The 15,849-nt window shown below is 38.6% G+C and overlaps 2 protein-coding genes across 6 annotated transcripts in view; both read right to left on the reverse strand.

Annotated features, from left to right (window-relative positions):
• The window catches only part of LOC131429963 (glutamate [NMDA] receptor subunit 1), a 641,009-nt gene that overhangs the window by 93,166 nt on the left and 531,994 nt on the right, over positions 1-15,849 (reverse strand). The gene's annotated exons all lie outside the window — the stretch shown is intronic.
• LOC131429964 (uncharacterized) lies at positions 13,028-15,754 on the reverse strand. Its single transcript, XM_058594517.1, has one exon. The coding sequence runs from the start codon at positions 14,639-14,641 to the stop codon at positions 13,043-13,045; it is 1,599 nt and encodes a 532-aa protein (XP_058450500.1). The 5' UTR covers positions 14,642-15,754; the 3' UTR covers positions 13,028-13,042.

A 15,849-nucleotide genomic window follows, 5' to 3' on the forward strand; every position in this document is an offset into this window, starting at 1 on the left:
AACTAACAAGCTCTGCAAACCAGAAGAATTTATCAGACAGTTTTATGGGATTTGTACCTGTTTTTAACCATCGTTCGTGGAAGAATACTAATAAAATTGGTAATTTTCCACTTATCACGCTTTAGTTCCGAAACCGGAAGTCGGATCCTGATCAAATGTTCCACAATTTTTTACTATATTATAAGACCTTTCATTTGAATCTTAATTTGTAAAAATCGGTTAAGTTATTCCAGAGATAATTAAGTGTAAACTTTTTCTCAAATTTTCACATATTACCATATAACTCCGGAACCGGAAGTCACATGCAAATGAAATTCAATAGCAAGGTATGGGACCGTAATACCTTTTATTTGAATCTTAATTTGTGAAAATCGGTTCAGCCATCTCTGAAAAAAGTGAGTGCATATTTTTTTCGCTTTTTTGTTACATGTCATCCTATATCTCCGGAACCGGATGTCATATCGGAATGAAATTCAATAGCAGGCTATGGGACTATGAGACCTTTCATTTGAATCTTTGTTTGTGAAAATCGGTTCAGCTATCTCTGAGAAAAGTGAGTGCATATTTTTGTTACATACACACACATACACACACATAGGCATTTGTTCAGTTCGTCGAGCTGAGTCGAATGATATATGAGATTCGGCCCTCCAGGCCTCGGTTAAAATGTCAATTTCCACAGTGATTGCATAGCCTTTCTAAATGAGAAAGGCAAAAATTAACTAGACTGAATCAGTCTTCGATTACACACCTAGTTTGGAGCTGAATAATTTCTTAGTCTTGAAAAAGACTGATTATATTAGAATATCACTCTTTGTATAGCCTTGAGAACGGCTGACTAATTGTTAGTATTATTCACTAAACGCGACTAGCCGTTAAACTTTCTTCGAACCGAGAACAATTGTTTGTCGTGCAGAAAACGTGTGTAATGAGGGCTTTCGGAGAACGGATTATCGAACAACCGTTCGTCTCGAGGTTCTGATATATAACTGATGTATTTTAACTGCATGATCGGATGCCAATGGGAATTAAATTTATACCCGTCCTTTGCATGTGTGTTGGTGTTCGATAGTATGAATTCAATTTGTACGAATTTCATTGAATGATATTAAACTAAGGTAGAATTATAAATTGTAGCGCAGAGTGCTTGTTTGAATTTACATATAGGTGGTAATTAGTGTATATAAAAGGTGTATAGGTGGTAATTCGTGTATATAAAATTCGATAGTTTTTGAAGTAACAATTTAGATTAGTAGAAATACATTTTCAATTTAATAGAGGCAAATTATTCACAGGTGTACGTTTCCAACAGGGTGGGGTCCGTTGAACTGTGCAGTTCAACTACTCTTCGTCGGAGACCTCGTCCTTCGCTTCTGTGTGCTTATTCTCAATGGGTAGTATACAAAGCTCGGTTGTAGCTCGCTGGAAGATTCCTGTAGCTGTGCGAACATTGACCACTCGTACAATGCCATCTCTTCCTGGAAGAAGTTTATCGATTCGTCCCAACGGCCAGTGCAATGGAGAAACGTTGTCGCGTTTTAACAGAACCATAGTACCGACTTCTATTTTGTCTGGGATGGACCGCCATCCAGAAGGCCTGTTGTGTAGTAGACAAATGTAGTCCGTTGACCACCTTTTCCAGAGGTCTTGTACTGATTTGTGCATGATCTGGAAGTGTTTCAAACGATTAGTTGGTGTATTCGTATAATCTGGTTCAGGCAGCGAGAATTGAGACTCGCCCACCAGAAAATGGCCAGGAGTGAGAGCATTCAGGTCTTCGGGATGATTGGAAACCGGAACGAGGGGGCGAGAATTCAGCATGCTTTCTATTTGACCGATAGCGGTGCGGAAATCATCGTAGACGTAGATCGTTTGTCCCATGATGCGGTAGAAATTGTGCTTGAAGGCCTTGGGCAGCTCGTGGTGGTATAAAGTTGAACTGAACACCTCATTCTAAGAGAACTGTCTGTATAGCTGCTGATTGAAACTGTTCTTTGAGCTATAGTCGCATCTCCCGTACTTCACGATTCGCGCCCACGAACGCGGTGCTGTTGTCGCAGTATATGTTTCGAACACGACCGACACGACTCAAAAACCGCTTGAGTAGGTTTAAGCATGCCGAAAACGAGAGACCGGCGACGACGTCTAGGTGGACTGCCTTAACCACCATGCACGTGAATACTGCGACCCAGACTTTTACCGACGCGCCTCTTCCCACAAGCGGTCGAACAAGAAACGGACCACAATAATCCAGTCCAACATTTTTGAACACTTTCGCCGGAGTGATGCGTACGCTCGGCAATGGACCCATAAACTGTCTGCATTCTCGTGGTCGACACCGGAAACAGGTTATGCACTGATGGACCGTCCTTCCAGCGAGAGCTCTTCCTCGTAGAGGCCAGAATCTTTGTCGTATGGTGGCCAACAATAATTGAGGGCCCGAGTGCAATGTTTGCAGGTGAATGGAACGAGCAATTAAATCTGTCAGATCGGTTTTTATCGCTGACCCGACAATTGTTCACAAACCGGTAACAATAGGCGATTGTTTTTAGTAGTGGACCGAGTTGAGAACGACAGGTTTTAATAATAAATACGCACGGTTTCAAACATAATCATAATCTGTCTTCTTTATTTAAATATCATCCTTTTATAGTCTATTCTCTCCTAACTTTGTTAAATTAAAATTTCCAGTATGGATTGCTATAAATCCGGGGGGAGGAGTTAGAACGCGTAGCTTAAGTCTGATTTAACCAATGACGTGTCTCGGTCATTGTAATCTATTTGAGTAAGAGAGAGAGTGAGTAATGTTTCTAGACAAGTGTGTGAGTGTGATGCGGAGAGGGGAGGTTGAGAGTAGTCAGGTTTAACTCTCGTGAGTGTCGGTTCGAGTCAGTGTCTTTTCCTGGGTTACCGTTATTCTAGGTCATGCCATATGGCACTGTTTGAGAGAGGTGTAGAGGTGTGGAAAGTGGAGAAGCGGGGAAATGACATAACTGAATTGTTTTTAGTTGATATTTGATGCTCAAGTTTCCGTGTTTACGTTTGTTGTATAAATGCGATATTTTTCGTTGGGTTGAAGTAAGTGCTGACAATTTAATTGTCTTATGTAGGTGAAGTTTATATTTCAAGTGGGTTTCTGGGCTTCGTGACTTGGTGTCAAATGGAAATTTGTCGAGTACGTGTTTTATGGAAATTTGTCAAGTGCGTGTGGTCTGAAGTGTGGGAAAGATTTACTTTTGAATATTTTACATGGTCTGGGATGTGTGAAAGATTTAATGTTACATGGTCTGGGATGTGTGAAAGGTTTAATGTTACATGGTCATATTACATCATCCCCCTTTTGGAAGAATGATGTAACGAAGGGAAATCATTCTGTAGTGTTTTAAGGGATTAGTTTACTGTTGCGTTCGAACTCCCTAACAATTTTAATATATATTACAGTGTTTTCTTATATCTAAAATAACCGAATTTTACAGTTTTTCTCAGAGAAGCTGAGTAAAACTTCACTTACATCCACGGCAATTATTTTTTGATTTTTCTCTCTTTTTTTTTTGTTTTACGTGGTGTTAAGCTCGGTATCTAAATCTTAATTCTAAAAGTTTGATGTTACAATTTTGTATTTTATGCTTTGATGAGTCTATTTTTGTGAACAATGGTTTTTTCTTTTGACTGTAAATTTTGTATTTCACAATTTGAATCTTGAAGTTGTGTAACTTTAAATGGACCAATATAAAATGGATCTAGCTTGCGTCTATTTTCGTTTTGTAGATATACTATGTCGTTTAATTGTATTTCTATCGGATTGCACAGGTGATCTGTTGTCGATTTTCTGAATTCTTTTTGGTGTATTAAGTGTTTGCTTGCTATTTCGTGTGATCTGTGTAGTCTGTATTGTAATTCTTTATTGTACATGTCGAAATTATATATTGGTTCAATTTTGTCTAAATAAATTTCTTGTGGTAGTCTGGCTTTTACGCCGAAAACTAATTCGTAGGGTGTATACCCATGATCTGAGTGTGGTGTTGTGTTATATGAAAATGCATAGTATTGTAACCAATCATCCCAGTCAGATTGATGTTCGTTGATAAAAGATCGCAGAAACTCTTTGAGGCATCTGTGATTTCTTTCCAAAGAACCAATTGTCTGAGGATGATAAGCTGTCGAAAATGTTTGTTTAATTTTTAAAAATTTGCAAATTTGTTCTAGAACCTCGTTTTTATATTCGGTTCCTCTGTCGGTTTTTAACTCAAGAAATTTACCGTAAGTTAAAATGAAATTTTCTACTAACGCTTTAGCTACGATGTTAGCTTCTTTGGTTGGAATAGGTATATATACAACGTATTTGGTTAATTCACACTGTATGCTTACAGCGTATCTATTATTATGGATTGTTTTGGGTAATGGTCCAACCGTATCGATTGCCACTACTTCAAATGGTTTGTTAGGTGTATTAGTAATTTGTAATTTTTCTTTAGTATGTTTAATAATTTTGTTCTTTTTGCAAATTTCACAGGCCTTGATGAAATTAGCAATTGAACTTTTCATAAATTTCCATGTGTATATTTCTCTTAATTTGAGGTACAATCTGTTTTGTCCGATGTGTCCTCCTGTTGGTAATTCATGGTGATTCTTTAATATTGTTTGTATTTCCTGAGGTTTACTAATAAACTTCGGTGGTTTGTAGATAATAATTTGTAATGTTTTAATTGTTTTTAGGGCGAGACCTTTAAACATTTCCATAGGTACCATTTCAAATATTTTATCATTGCAAGAGATTGCTACTCTGCTAACTTTTAATTTTCTCATTTCTTCATCATATTTGGAGATTGCAAACACTAGTGTTTGTCTGATATCTCTTATTTCTGTAATTACACGATGCATCGGTTTTTGTTTTTGTATCCCTTGGTATGTATCAATTATGATGTGGTTGTTTTCGAAAAAACACCTCATTTTCAATAAGTTTCTTACTTCGCTAGGAGTTTCCGTTGAATAAACAGAGAGTTGATCAGGCTCACTGTTGATGCAAGGATTATTACTTAAATTATTATTATAGTTAGTATTTTTGGTATTATTTAATTTATCTTGTTCTTTTTTCTTTTTTATCAGTTCTTGTTTTTTTGACATTGACCTTGTATTAACCATCAAAATACTATTTGCCTTTAATTCATCGGAAGACATTATTATGCGTGATAACGCATCGGCTGCAACATTACTTTTACCTTGAATATATTCTATATTAAATTCAAATTCCTCTAAATCTAACCTCATTCTAGTTAATTTGGAGGTTGGGTTTTTCATATTAAATAGAAATACTAACGGTCTGTGATCCGTTCGTATAGTAAATTTACGTCCATATAGGTAGGACTTAAAGTAATTAATTGACCAGTGTTTTGCTGTCAATTCTTTCAAAATTACTGATTTATTTTTTTCTCCGGGTGTAAAGCTTTTGCTGGCGAATGCTATTGGTAGGTCATTGCCATTAATTATTTGTGATAAAACTGCACCACATCCAACGTCTGAGGCGTCTGTGGTTAAAATAAATTGTTCATTAAAATCTGGGTATTGTAGAAGTTTTGGTGACATTAAGAAGGATTTTAAGGTTACAAAAGCATGCTGACATTCTAATGTCCATGAAAATTTCTGGTTTTTCTTTAGTAGCTGATTTAATGGGTAGGCTATGGTTGCGAAATTTGGGACGAACTTTCTGTAATAGTTGCAAAAGGCAACGAATCTTCGTACGTCGTCGCTACTTGTTGGCGTAGGATAATTTTTTATTGCTTCGTATTTATTACTATCCGGTAGTATTCCTTTGTCTGTAATTTTGTGACCTAAATATGTTACTTCTGTATTAAAAAATTTACACTTGTTGAGGTTTAATTTGAGATTGTACTTCCTAATGCGTTCAAAAACTTTCTCTAAATTCTGAAGGTGGTGTTGAATTGAACATCCAACTACTATAATATCATCTATATATACAAAAGCATGTTCAGGTGTTAATCCTGACATTGCGATTGTCATCATTCTTTGAAAACTGTTTGGGCTGATATTTAAACCAAACGGTAATCTTTTAAATTGAAAGTGACCGGATTGGGTTGAAAATGCTGTAAATTTCCTGGAGTTTACTTCTAAGGGTATTTGATGGAATCCTGACATTAAATCCAGAGTTGTAAAATATTTTGCTCTACCAAGCTGATCTAGGATAGCATCAATTCTTGGCAGTGGGAATTTATCGGCTAATATTTTTTTGTTAAGTTGCCTGAAATCAACTACTAATCTCCATTTTGTATTATTGTTTTCTGATTTTTTCGGGACTAGTAAAATTGGATTGTTATATGGTGATATGGATGGTTCGATAATATCATCTCTCAACATTTTGTTTACTTGTGTTGCAATTTCGTTGCTTTGTGAGTGAATCGTTTTGTAGTTTGGAATGTATACTGGGACTCTATCGCTCAGTTCAATATTTTGTGAATAAAAATTGTTTGACGAAACTGGTTCGTCTGGTAAGCAAAATATATCAGAATAATTTGAAATTAATTTTTCCAGGCTGTTTTTAGCGTATATGGGTACATTGCTTAAATCGAGTTCAGTTAGAACTTTGTTTTTTCTAGTGTTATTTTTGTACATGTTGTTTTTCAAAATTGTGTACTTACTTAAAGGTTCTAAAATTGGCTTGAATTCTGATTGGCTGACGTTTATAGGTTTGTCAGTAGTATTCATAAATTTTACGAATTGGTTTTGTGGTGAAATAATTGCGCTTGCGCAAAATAACCCTTGTTTAATTTCCTGTGAGTGTAGTACCATGTCCTCACTGATATTTAAATTTTGCATTATTCTGATAACTTCGCATCTTCCTGGTATAATGTAATTTTTATCGATTGTATCTTGAATCGGTATTGCTATTTGAATATTGTTAATTGTAAAGTTTAATATCCAACATTCATAATCTATTAGGCATTTATGAGCCGATAGGAAATCTCTACCCAAGATGCCATCTGTAGAAATAGGAAAATTTGGGCTTACTAGGTGGAATCTATGTTTAATAGAAACTTCGTTGTTAAATATTAATTCTGTTTCTGTCGATGCGATGGTTTCTATCTCGCCATCGGTAATTCCGGTAAGTTTAGTTTTATTATTTATATTGATTGGTTGTTGTGGAGATATTTTGTTTGCTTTAAATACTGATATATCTGCACCTGAATCAATAATAAATGTGCATATTGAATTTGTCATTCTTATACCTACTTTGATAAAATTAGCGGCGTGTATATTCATGGTATACAAGGTCTTTCTTAAAAATTTTGGTTCGTTGGGTATTGGTTAATATTTTGTACTTGTTCGTACTGACTTGGTATTATATTTAATGTTTCATTTTGTGAGGCACTCTCCATCTGTTCCTCGTTGGTTAATAATATTCTGTTATTTCCGTTCCTTCGGAAATTTTCGTGGTATTGACCTTCTCTGCGGGGTCTTCCACGGTAATTTGTTGTATTCCGCATATTACCTTCATGCCGGAATTCTTGATTATTTGCATTAAAATTGTTATGGTTGAAATTATTATTAAAATTATTATGATTATAATTATTTCTATTATTATGAAATAATTGTTTTTGTGGATACCTATTGTATTGCACTGGATATCTGGGTGCATTATATTGTCTTGCCCCTCTATTAAAATTATTCACACGTTGTTGGTGCTGTTGAACAAAACGTGTGTGCATTATTTGGGAGTGGGTTATTTCATCTGTACCCAATTCTTGTGCTTTCTGGTTTGCTTCTCTTATGTTGCTGAAATTACCAGCTTTGAGAATTATTTTTAATTCGGTGTTGTTACACCCTTCTATTAGAGCGTTTACCCCTATCTTAGTGCTCATTGATTTTGCCACTGGTAGTGGGATATTTTGCTCGACATAGGTATTTTCTAGTTTTGTGCAGAGGGTTTCAATTTCATCGCAAAAACTATTTATTGAGTTTTTTTGCTTTAATGTGTTTATTTTTGCTATGATACTTTCGGGGGTGGTCGTGATTTTACACCTTTCCTCGACTAGTTGTATCAAATTATCGATTGTGTTGACTGTTTCAGGAATGCCTTGTCTGGCTTTTCCGGACAGTCTGGTTTTTAGAAATTTTATTGCCATGGCCATGTGGTCTGGCAGAACTAACTCATTCAGCAATCTAGCTGAGTCGATAAACGTGTATAAGTTCTCAGGAGAACCATCGTAAGGTTGTATAAGAGCCGTCGCCTGACGTAAGTCGAACGGGGTTGTTGTTTGGGTCATTGTGTCGTTTTTGGTTGCTTTAATACATGCGAGTTTAAATTTTATTATTTCGCAAATTTCGTCAGTCCACAGTCTCGTATTTTTTACTAAGTTGTGGAAAGTTTTGTCGTCGATAATTTCTTGTTCTTTTGTAAAAAATTTTTCAAGGTCTGTTTTTAATTCTTGGCATCTATTCAATTTTTCGTCGAGTAATTTTTCTGATAGTTTCGTGTTTATAGACTTTTTTACATAAATGTGGAGTTTTTCTAGCTCCTTATAATTTTGCATTTCATTTTTGCTTGGATATATATAACGTTTATATAAAAATTTATCGTATTTTAAGTGGACATTATATTATTTTTATCGTTATGTAAATTTTTTTTTTTTTTTGTTAAAAGAAAAAATCATTCCTTTCGCAATTATAAGATATAGTGTGTAGTCTTCTGGACATGAATATACATGCATAACCACATTTGTGTTTTTCAGGAATCGCCTGTTTGCGTTTTTCCTCTACACGAATTTTAATTTCATTAAGTTTCTCTTTGACCGTTAAAGGCCATTTGTCGTTATAAGAATTTTCCATTGTCGCCTAAAAATGTTTGTGTACGTAGTCTAAATTTAAACGTTGGTCAGTTGTACCTGACGTGCGGCCTTGACTGCTATCTTTTCCGTATATTGTTTGTGTAATTTTAGTAGGCCTTTCAGTAGCAGATAGCCTATTACTATCCCTACCAACGCGCAGAGTGCGATGCCTTCCGTTTCCCTCGTCTGGGAGGCTATTGTGTTATTGATGGTTTCGTCTGACGAAAACCAACCCATAATCCTATTCACAAATGTTGTTTTGTCTCAACTCGATATATTCCTAGCTAGTTGTCCCTAATTCCTAATTTAAGCACAGTACCTTAGTTTTACTCCCTTTTCGTCCTCATGTTGCCGGTACTCCTGTGTGAGCGTTGTCGTCGTCTCTTCGTGTTGTAGCGGATCCTTCCTTGGTGACACACGGTTTTGTTTTAATTCTGTTTGCACACAGAATTTCTCCGGTAGTTCATAGTTAGCGTCGCACGATGTTTTCTGGTTATTCACTGCTATCAGACGAGCACCAATTACCGAAAGTCGAACAAACTAACGATAATAACGATCGTCACTTGCATCTTTTCATCATTAAACACTCGTTTATCAGTTATTGCATTCTGTTTATTGTTAGCCACTAAAGCCGAATTGCACACTTCACCAAATCACCAATAATTGGAATTTGTTGCCATCACTGTGGGATGCCAGGAACACTTTTTACGGGCATGCAACTATTTCATAAGTCAATTTCTTGTATTCTGTTTAGCCACTTAAGCCAAATCGCACACTTCACCAAATCACCGATAATTGGAGCTTGTTGCCATCACTGTGGAATGTCAGGAACACTTTTTACAGGCTTGCAACTATTTCATAAGTTAATTTCTTTGAAGCAGTAGTAACTTCCTTTGGAAAAATATAGGCACTTTTGCACTGTTCCGAATTTTGAATCCTGATCATTGTTAGAGTTTATTTCTTCGAATTTTTTTTTTTCTTGCCTTATCACTTGCACTTATAAAACAGTCAATAGTACTTTAACTGAAACCGAATTGTTTCACAAGTTCAATTCCCGAGAATCGTTAAGAAATTCCATCACTTGCACGTATAAAACAGTCAATAGTACTTTAACTGAAACCGAATTGTTTCACAAGTTCAATTTCCGCGAATCATTAAGAAATTCTATCACTTGCACACCACGGAATCGCTGGTCGGAAAAACACTCGGTCGCCATTTAATAATAAATACGCACGGTTTCAAACATAATCATAATCTGTCTTCTTTATTTAAATATCATCCTTTTATAGTCTATTCTCTCCTAACTTTGTTAAATTAAAATTTCCAGTATGGATTGCTATAAATCCGGGGGGAGGAGTTAGAACGCGTAGCTTAAGTCTGATTTAACCAATGACGTGTCTCGGTCATTGTAATCTATTTGAGTAAGAGAGAGAGTGAGTAATGTTTCTAGACAAGTGTGTGAGTGTGATGCGGAGAGGGGAGGTTGAGAGTAGTCAGGTTTACCTCTCGTGAGTGTCGGTTCGAGTCAGTGTCTTTTCCTGGGTTACCGTTATTCTAGGTCATGCCATATGGCACTGTTTGAGAGAGGTGTAGAGGTGTGGAAAGTGGAGAAGCGGGGAAATGACATAACTGAATTGTTTTTAGTTGATATTTGATGCTCAAGTTTCCGTGTTTACGTTTGTTGTATAAATGCGATATTTTTCGTTGGGTTGAAGTAAGTGCTGACAATTTAATTGTCTTATGTAGGTGAAGTTTATATTTCAAGTGGGTTTCTGGGCTTCGTGACTTGGTGTCAAATGGAAATTTGTCGAGTACGTGTTTTATGGAAATTTGTCAAGTGCGTGTGGTCTGAAGTGTGGGAAAGATTTACTTTTGAATATTTTACATGGTCTGGGATGTGTGAAAGATTTAATGTTACATGGTCTGGGATGTGTGAAAGGTTTAATGTTACATGGTCATATTACAAGGTAATCAAAGTGTCGTCTGGTATAATTACTGATAACGAGACGAGTGGTTTTCGTTCAGTATTGTATAAATCATAGTCCGAAGAAGACAGTCCAATGATCGCTGGAGGCCAGTTGCTAACCTTGTCCATGAGAAATGATGGGCCGTCCCACCATAAGCTGTTTTGGATGATTTGGTCGGGTCGGAGTCCCCGCGAAATATGATCTGCTGGATTTTGATCTGATGGAACATGGCGCCACCTATGACCTTTTGTGGGCCGATTGGTTTCCGCAACACGGTTAGAAACGAACACGCGCCAGGAGGAAACTGGGGACTGTATCCAGTGCAATACGACTGATGAATCCGTCCAAAAAATGGTTTGGCCTGAGAATTGTGTTGCTTGAGTAACGGTGTCTACAAGTTGGCTTCCTAGAACAGCGGCACATAGCTCCAAGCGAGGGATGGAGACATAACTAACAGGGGCCACCCTGGATTTGGCGATGAGCAGGCGACATTGAGGGCTCCCGTTTACATCAGTTGATAGCACGTATACACAACAACCGTAACACTTTTCAGAGGCATCGCAGAAGCAATGCAAAGTGTATGATGAATCACCTGAAGAGAGGATCCATCGGGTAACCTTCAGCTCTCTCAGTTTGTCGATAGAAGACCGAAACGTTAACCACCAGTCTCTCAGCTCATTTGAAAGTGGCTCATCCCATGCAACTTCGCGTTTCCAAAGATGCTGAATGAACATTTTTGCACTTTGAATAACTGGCCCGACCAATCCCAGCGGATCGAAAAGCTGGGACGTTTCTGATAGAACGATCCATTTTGTTACCGTCTCCAATGACAGGATTGACGGTACTTTGAATCCGAATTGGTCCTGTTGAGGAAGCCACAGAAGCCCGAGAGTTTTTACCGATAAACTTTGATCTAGTTCCAGCTCTGATGTTGCTTCATGAAGCTCAGGCGAAATGTGAGCGAGAATCCTTGGGTCATTGGCACACCATTGTCGAAGGTTGAATTGCCCACACTTCAACATACCGTTGATTTGTTTAATGGTTTCGACGAGGAGATCGAGGCTGCTACATCCAAAAAGTAAGTTAGCAACATAAAAATTCGATTTTACCACGGGCGCGACCAGTGGAAACCGTTCATTTTCATCCTCGGCGAACTGGTTCAGGACCCTAGTTGCTTGAAACGGTGCAGCAGACGTCCCGTACGTTACTGTTTGCTAAATTTTAATGGTTCCGATTCCATACTTCTCCACAAAATTTGCTGAAGAGATCTATCATCCGGATGGATGAGAATTTGCCGGTACATTTTCTCTATATCGGCAGACACCACGTACCGATGGAGACGAAAATTTAGCACGATCGACAGCAAAGTTGGTTGAACGGTATACAACAGATCGTTGAGCGAAATGTGATTGCTACTTTTTGACGATCCGTCAAATACAACTCGGATTTTTGTTGACGTGCTATCCGGACGATGAATTGCGTGACGAGGCAAGATACATTGTGGTTTCGTAATACTAAGTTCCACGCGCTCCATGTGACCGAGCTGCTCGTATTCGTTCATGAAGCGAGAGTAGTTAGAGTGCAGAGCATGGTCTGCCCGAAAGCGACGCTCGAGAAAGCTAAAAGGGCGCTGGGCCGCTGACAGAGTGTCACCCAAGAGAGGCAATTTTTCATGACGAATTGGATACCGCACGATGTAGCGACCATCCGATGCTCTCGAGTGTGTTGATCGGAAATGGTCCTCGCATATTTGCTCCTCCTTAGTGAATGCCTTTCCATGCTCGAAACCCTCGATTTCCCAAAATCGTTGAAATTTGGTATCCATATGATCGTCAACCGAAACTAAGCTGCAGATGACAGGTGTAATTGGTCGTGATTGGGCTTTTCCTGCTACAAAGAATCCAAGTGATGTTTTCTGGAGTGTGAGTTGATAATCACCAATGTGAATCTGCTCTGGCTGCAGGAGCTTCATAAATAGCTCGGCTCCTATCAGCAAGTCAACACCAGCGGAAGCATGAAACTGTGGATCGGCAATGGGCAAGTGCTTCGATAATTTCCAACTTGCGATGTTCACTGTCCTGGCTGGCACGACGTGTGTTAGTTTAGGCAACACTAAACACTCTATCTGACTACTGAATGTTCCAAAACGGGAAGCAAAATTAACCACAACACGGCGACTAATATTAACGATGGATTGACCTACTCCACTCACGGGCTGATTGATCTTGATTCTTTTCAAGCAAAGTTTTTTAGCAAGTGATTTCGAAATACAGTTCGGCTGAGATCCACTGTCCAACAATGCACGGGCAAAATGGAATGATCCATGTACATCTTGGACTTTGATGAGAGCAGTAGGCAGAAAAACAGTGGATTCTGAATAGACAGAAGAAGGAGAACTGTCAGGCAGGTTTGAGAAGGTGGAAATGATGCGAAATTGTCGTGTGCCGACGACTGTGAAGGCGCAACAACCGACGACGGCGATGACGAAGACGAGTTCAACGAAAACGTTTGTAGCGATACGGGGAAAGAATGCGATTGAGCGTATCGGGCTTGATCCGACTCATTGCTAGTAGGGGCAATGTGATGAGTTCCAGTGTGATTCAGTCTTTGACCAGACGCGAACGTTGCTGCGTGCGACGGGGCTGGACCGAGATGAAGAAGCGTGTGGTGCTTTTGATTGCAATACTTGCATACGCCTCCGGTGCAATTTTTGGCGAAATGTTGCCCTTTCAGGCAATTGATGCAGATGCCATGTTTTTTCGCTAGTTCGAATCGTTGTTGAGGGGACATTCCACGAAAGACATCGCACTGAAACAGTAGATGAGCATGTTTGCAAGCCACACATTTGACGACGTGTTCCGAAGTGGCGACATTCGAAATGGTGCGAGCTCTCGGCTGCCTTACATCCACAGCGACAATTGAGTTTTGAGAGTGGGAGAGCTTAAGCGACTGCAGCATTCGTACGCGCTTGTGGATGAAGTCAACGAGATTTGTGTACTGTGGCCTTTCTGCATCCGAGCATTCGGATTCCCATTCTCGCTGAGAGCTTGGGTCCAAACGACTGCTTAAAAGTTCCACTAGAACTGAGTTCCAGTTATCCTTCTCGTCTTCAAGAGTAGCCAAAATTTGGATATGTTTTTCGAAATGATCAACAAGATCTGACAGACCGGACGCTGATTCTTTCCGAACAGCGGGAATCCTGAACAACGCCGACACATGTTGTCTGACGAGTAGGTTTGTGTTATCAAAACGATCAGTAACTAGTTTCCATGCAATCGGGTAGTTGTTGCCCGATGTTTGAATAAATTGTATTATACGAGCTGCATCACCTTTGAGTGAAGCGCGAAGGTAATGTAACTTTTGGATATTTGGCAAAGTTGAATTCCTATGAATCATTGAATCGAAAACATCGTGGAAGTTCGACCAATGTTCAATGTTTCCATCGAATTCAGGAATTTTAATCTCCGGCAGTCGAAGTCCAAGAGTTTGAGGGGGCGGGCAGTGTGCCGGGGAATATAGCGGACTGGGAGGTGCAGGGAGTACCTTTCTCGACAACGCTCCTTTTAATTGAAAATATAGATTTTGGAATTCGGATCGTTCCCCGGAAAAGATCGGATCGCCTATTCGAAGGGAATCAAGTTCATTTTCGACTTCTTCAAACTCCTCCCATAGCGCATCTAATTTTTGTATACGAAAAGGAACTTCGTTGGCTTGGGCCGCTATATAATTTTCATTAAACTCTTCAATAAGTTTGACCGAACCAAGAATGTTGGTACGCCGAACAAGCAGTAATTTATTGTGCTTTGTTTTCTTTGTCATAGAGCGCGACATCATTGTTCCACTTTAACTGCACGTGGCTCGAATTATATTAAAGAGTACCCACCTGCCTTTCAGCTTCAATTTAACCTTACCCGTTTACCACTGCCTTCAATGAGACTCAGCAGTGCTAGATGGCCTGAGACGATTTCCTGAATCAGACTGCAAAATCGGTGACGACCGACGCAGGTACTGTTGAACGTCCTTCCAAAAGTTGTCCAAACGAAAGATGAACCGACGTGTGGCTGCAGGTGACACTGCTGATGATGGCGTCGCTATTGTTTCCAGAAACGACGCCGCTATTGTCTCGATGTGGCTGGTAGAAATCTCCAAAAATCCAACGATCGTTGCGGGAAAACGAGTGCTATTCTCAATTCCCGGGTTACGGCACCAAAATGTTATTCACTAGACGCGACTAGCCGTTAAACTATCTTCGAACCGAGAACAATTGTTTGTCGCACAGAAAACGTGTGTAATGAGGGCTTTCGGAGAACGGATTATCGAACAACCGTTCGTCTCGAGATTCTGATATATAACTGATGTATTTTAACTGGATGATCGGATGACAATGGGAATTAAATTTCTACCCGTTTTTTGCATGTGTGTTGGTGTTCGATAATATGAATTCAATTTGTACGAATTTCATTGAATGATATTAGACTAAGGTAGAATTATAAATTGTAGCGCAGGGTGCTTGTTTGAATTTACATTTTGTTTAGCATATAGGTGGTAATTCGTGTATATAAAATTCGATAGTATTTGAAGTAACAATTTAGATTAGTAGAAATACATTTTCAATTTAATAGAGGCAAATTATTCACAGGTGTACGTTTCCAAAAGTTAGTCTTTAAAAATACTGTTAGTGATTCAGGCAGCCTTGAAAAAGACTGAAGCCTTGAATCAATGAAACTCTAGGTAGCCAGAAAACAATTCCAGGAGCCAAGAGCTATGTTATACGCGTGCGGTGCGAACGACTGTTGTGCAAAAACGCATTTAATTATCTTTCCTTATAAGCCAAGGGCCTCTTTTCTTAAACCAAACATCATACCTTGGAATTGAAATGGTCTGATCAAGCAAAATACTTAGGTTTAACGTATGACAAAAAGCATACCTTCAAGGATCACATTGAAGGAATCCAGGCAAAGTGTAATAAATATATTGAATGTTTATATCCTCTTATAAACAGAAATTCTAAGCTCTGTCTAAAGAACAAATTGGTTATTTAT

This window comes from Malaya genurostris, chromosome 2, assembly GCF_030247185.1.
Source record: "Malaya genurostris strain Urasoe2022 chromosome 2, Malgen_1.1, whole genome shotgun sequence".
Taxonomy (NCBI): Eukaryota; Metazoa; Arthropoda; class Insecta; order Diptera; family Culicidae; genus Malaya; species Malaya genurostris.

Bases quoted from the DNA above. Each gene is read 5' to 3' on its own strand.
- LOC131429964 (XM_058594517.1), bottom strand. From the start codon at position 14,641: ATGATGTCGCGCTCTATGACAAAGAAAACAAAGCACAATAAATTACTG.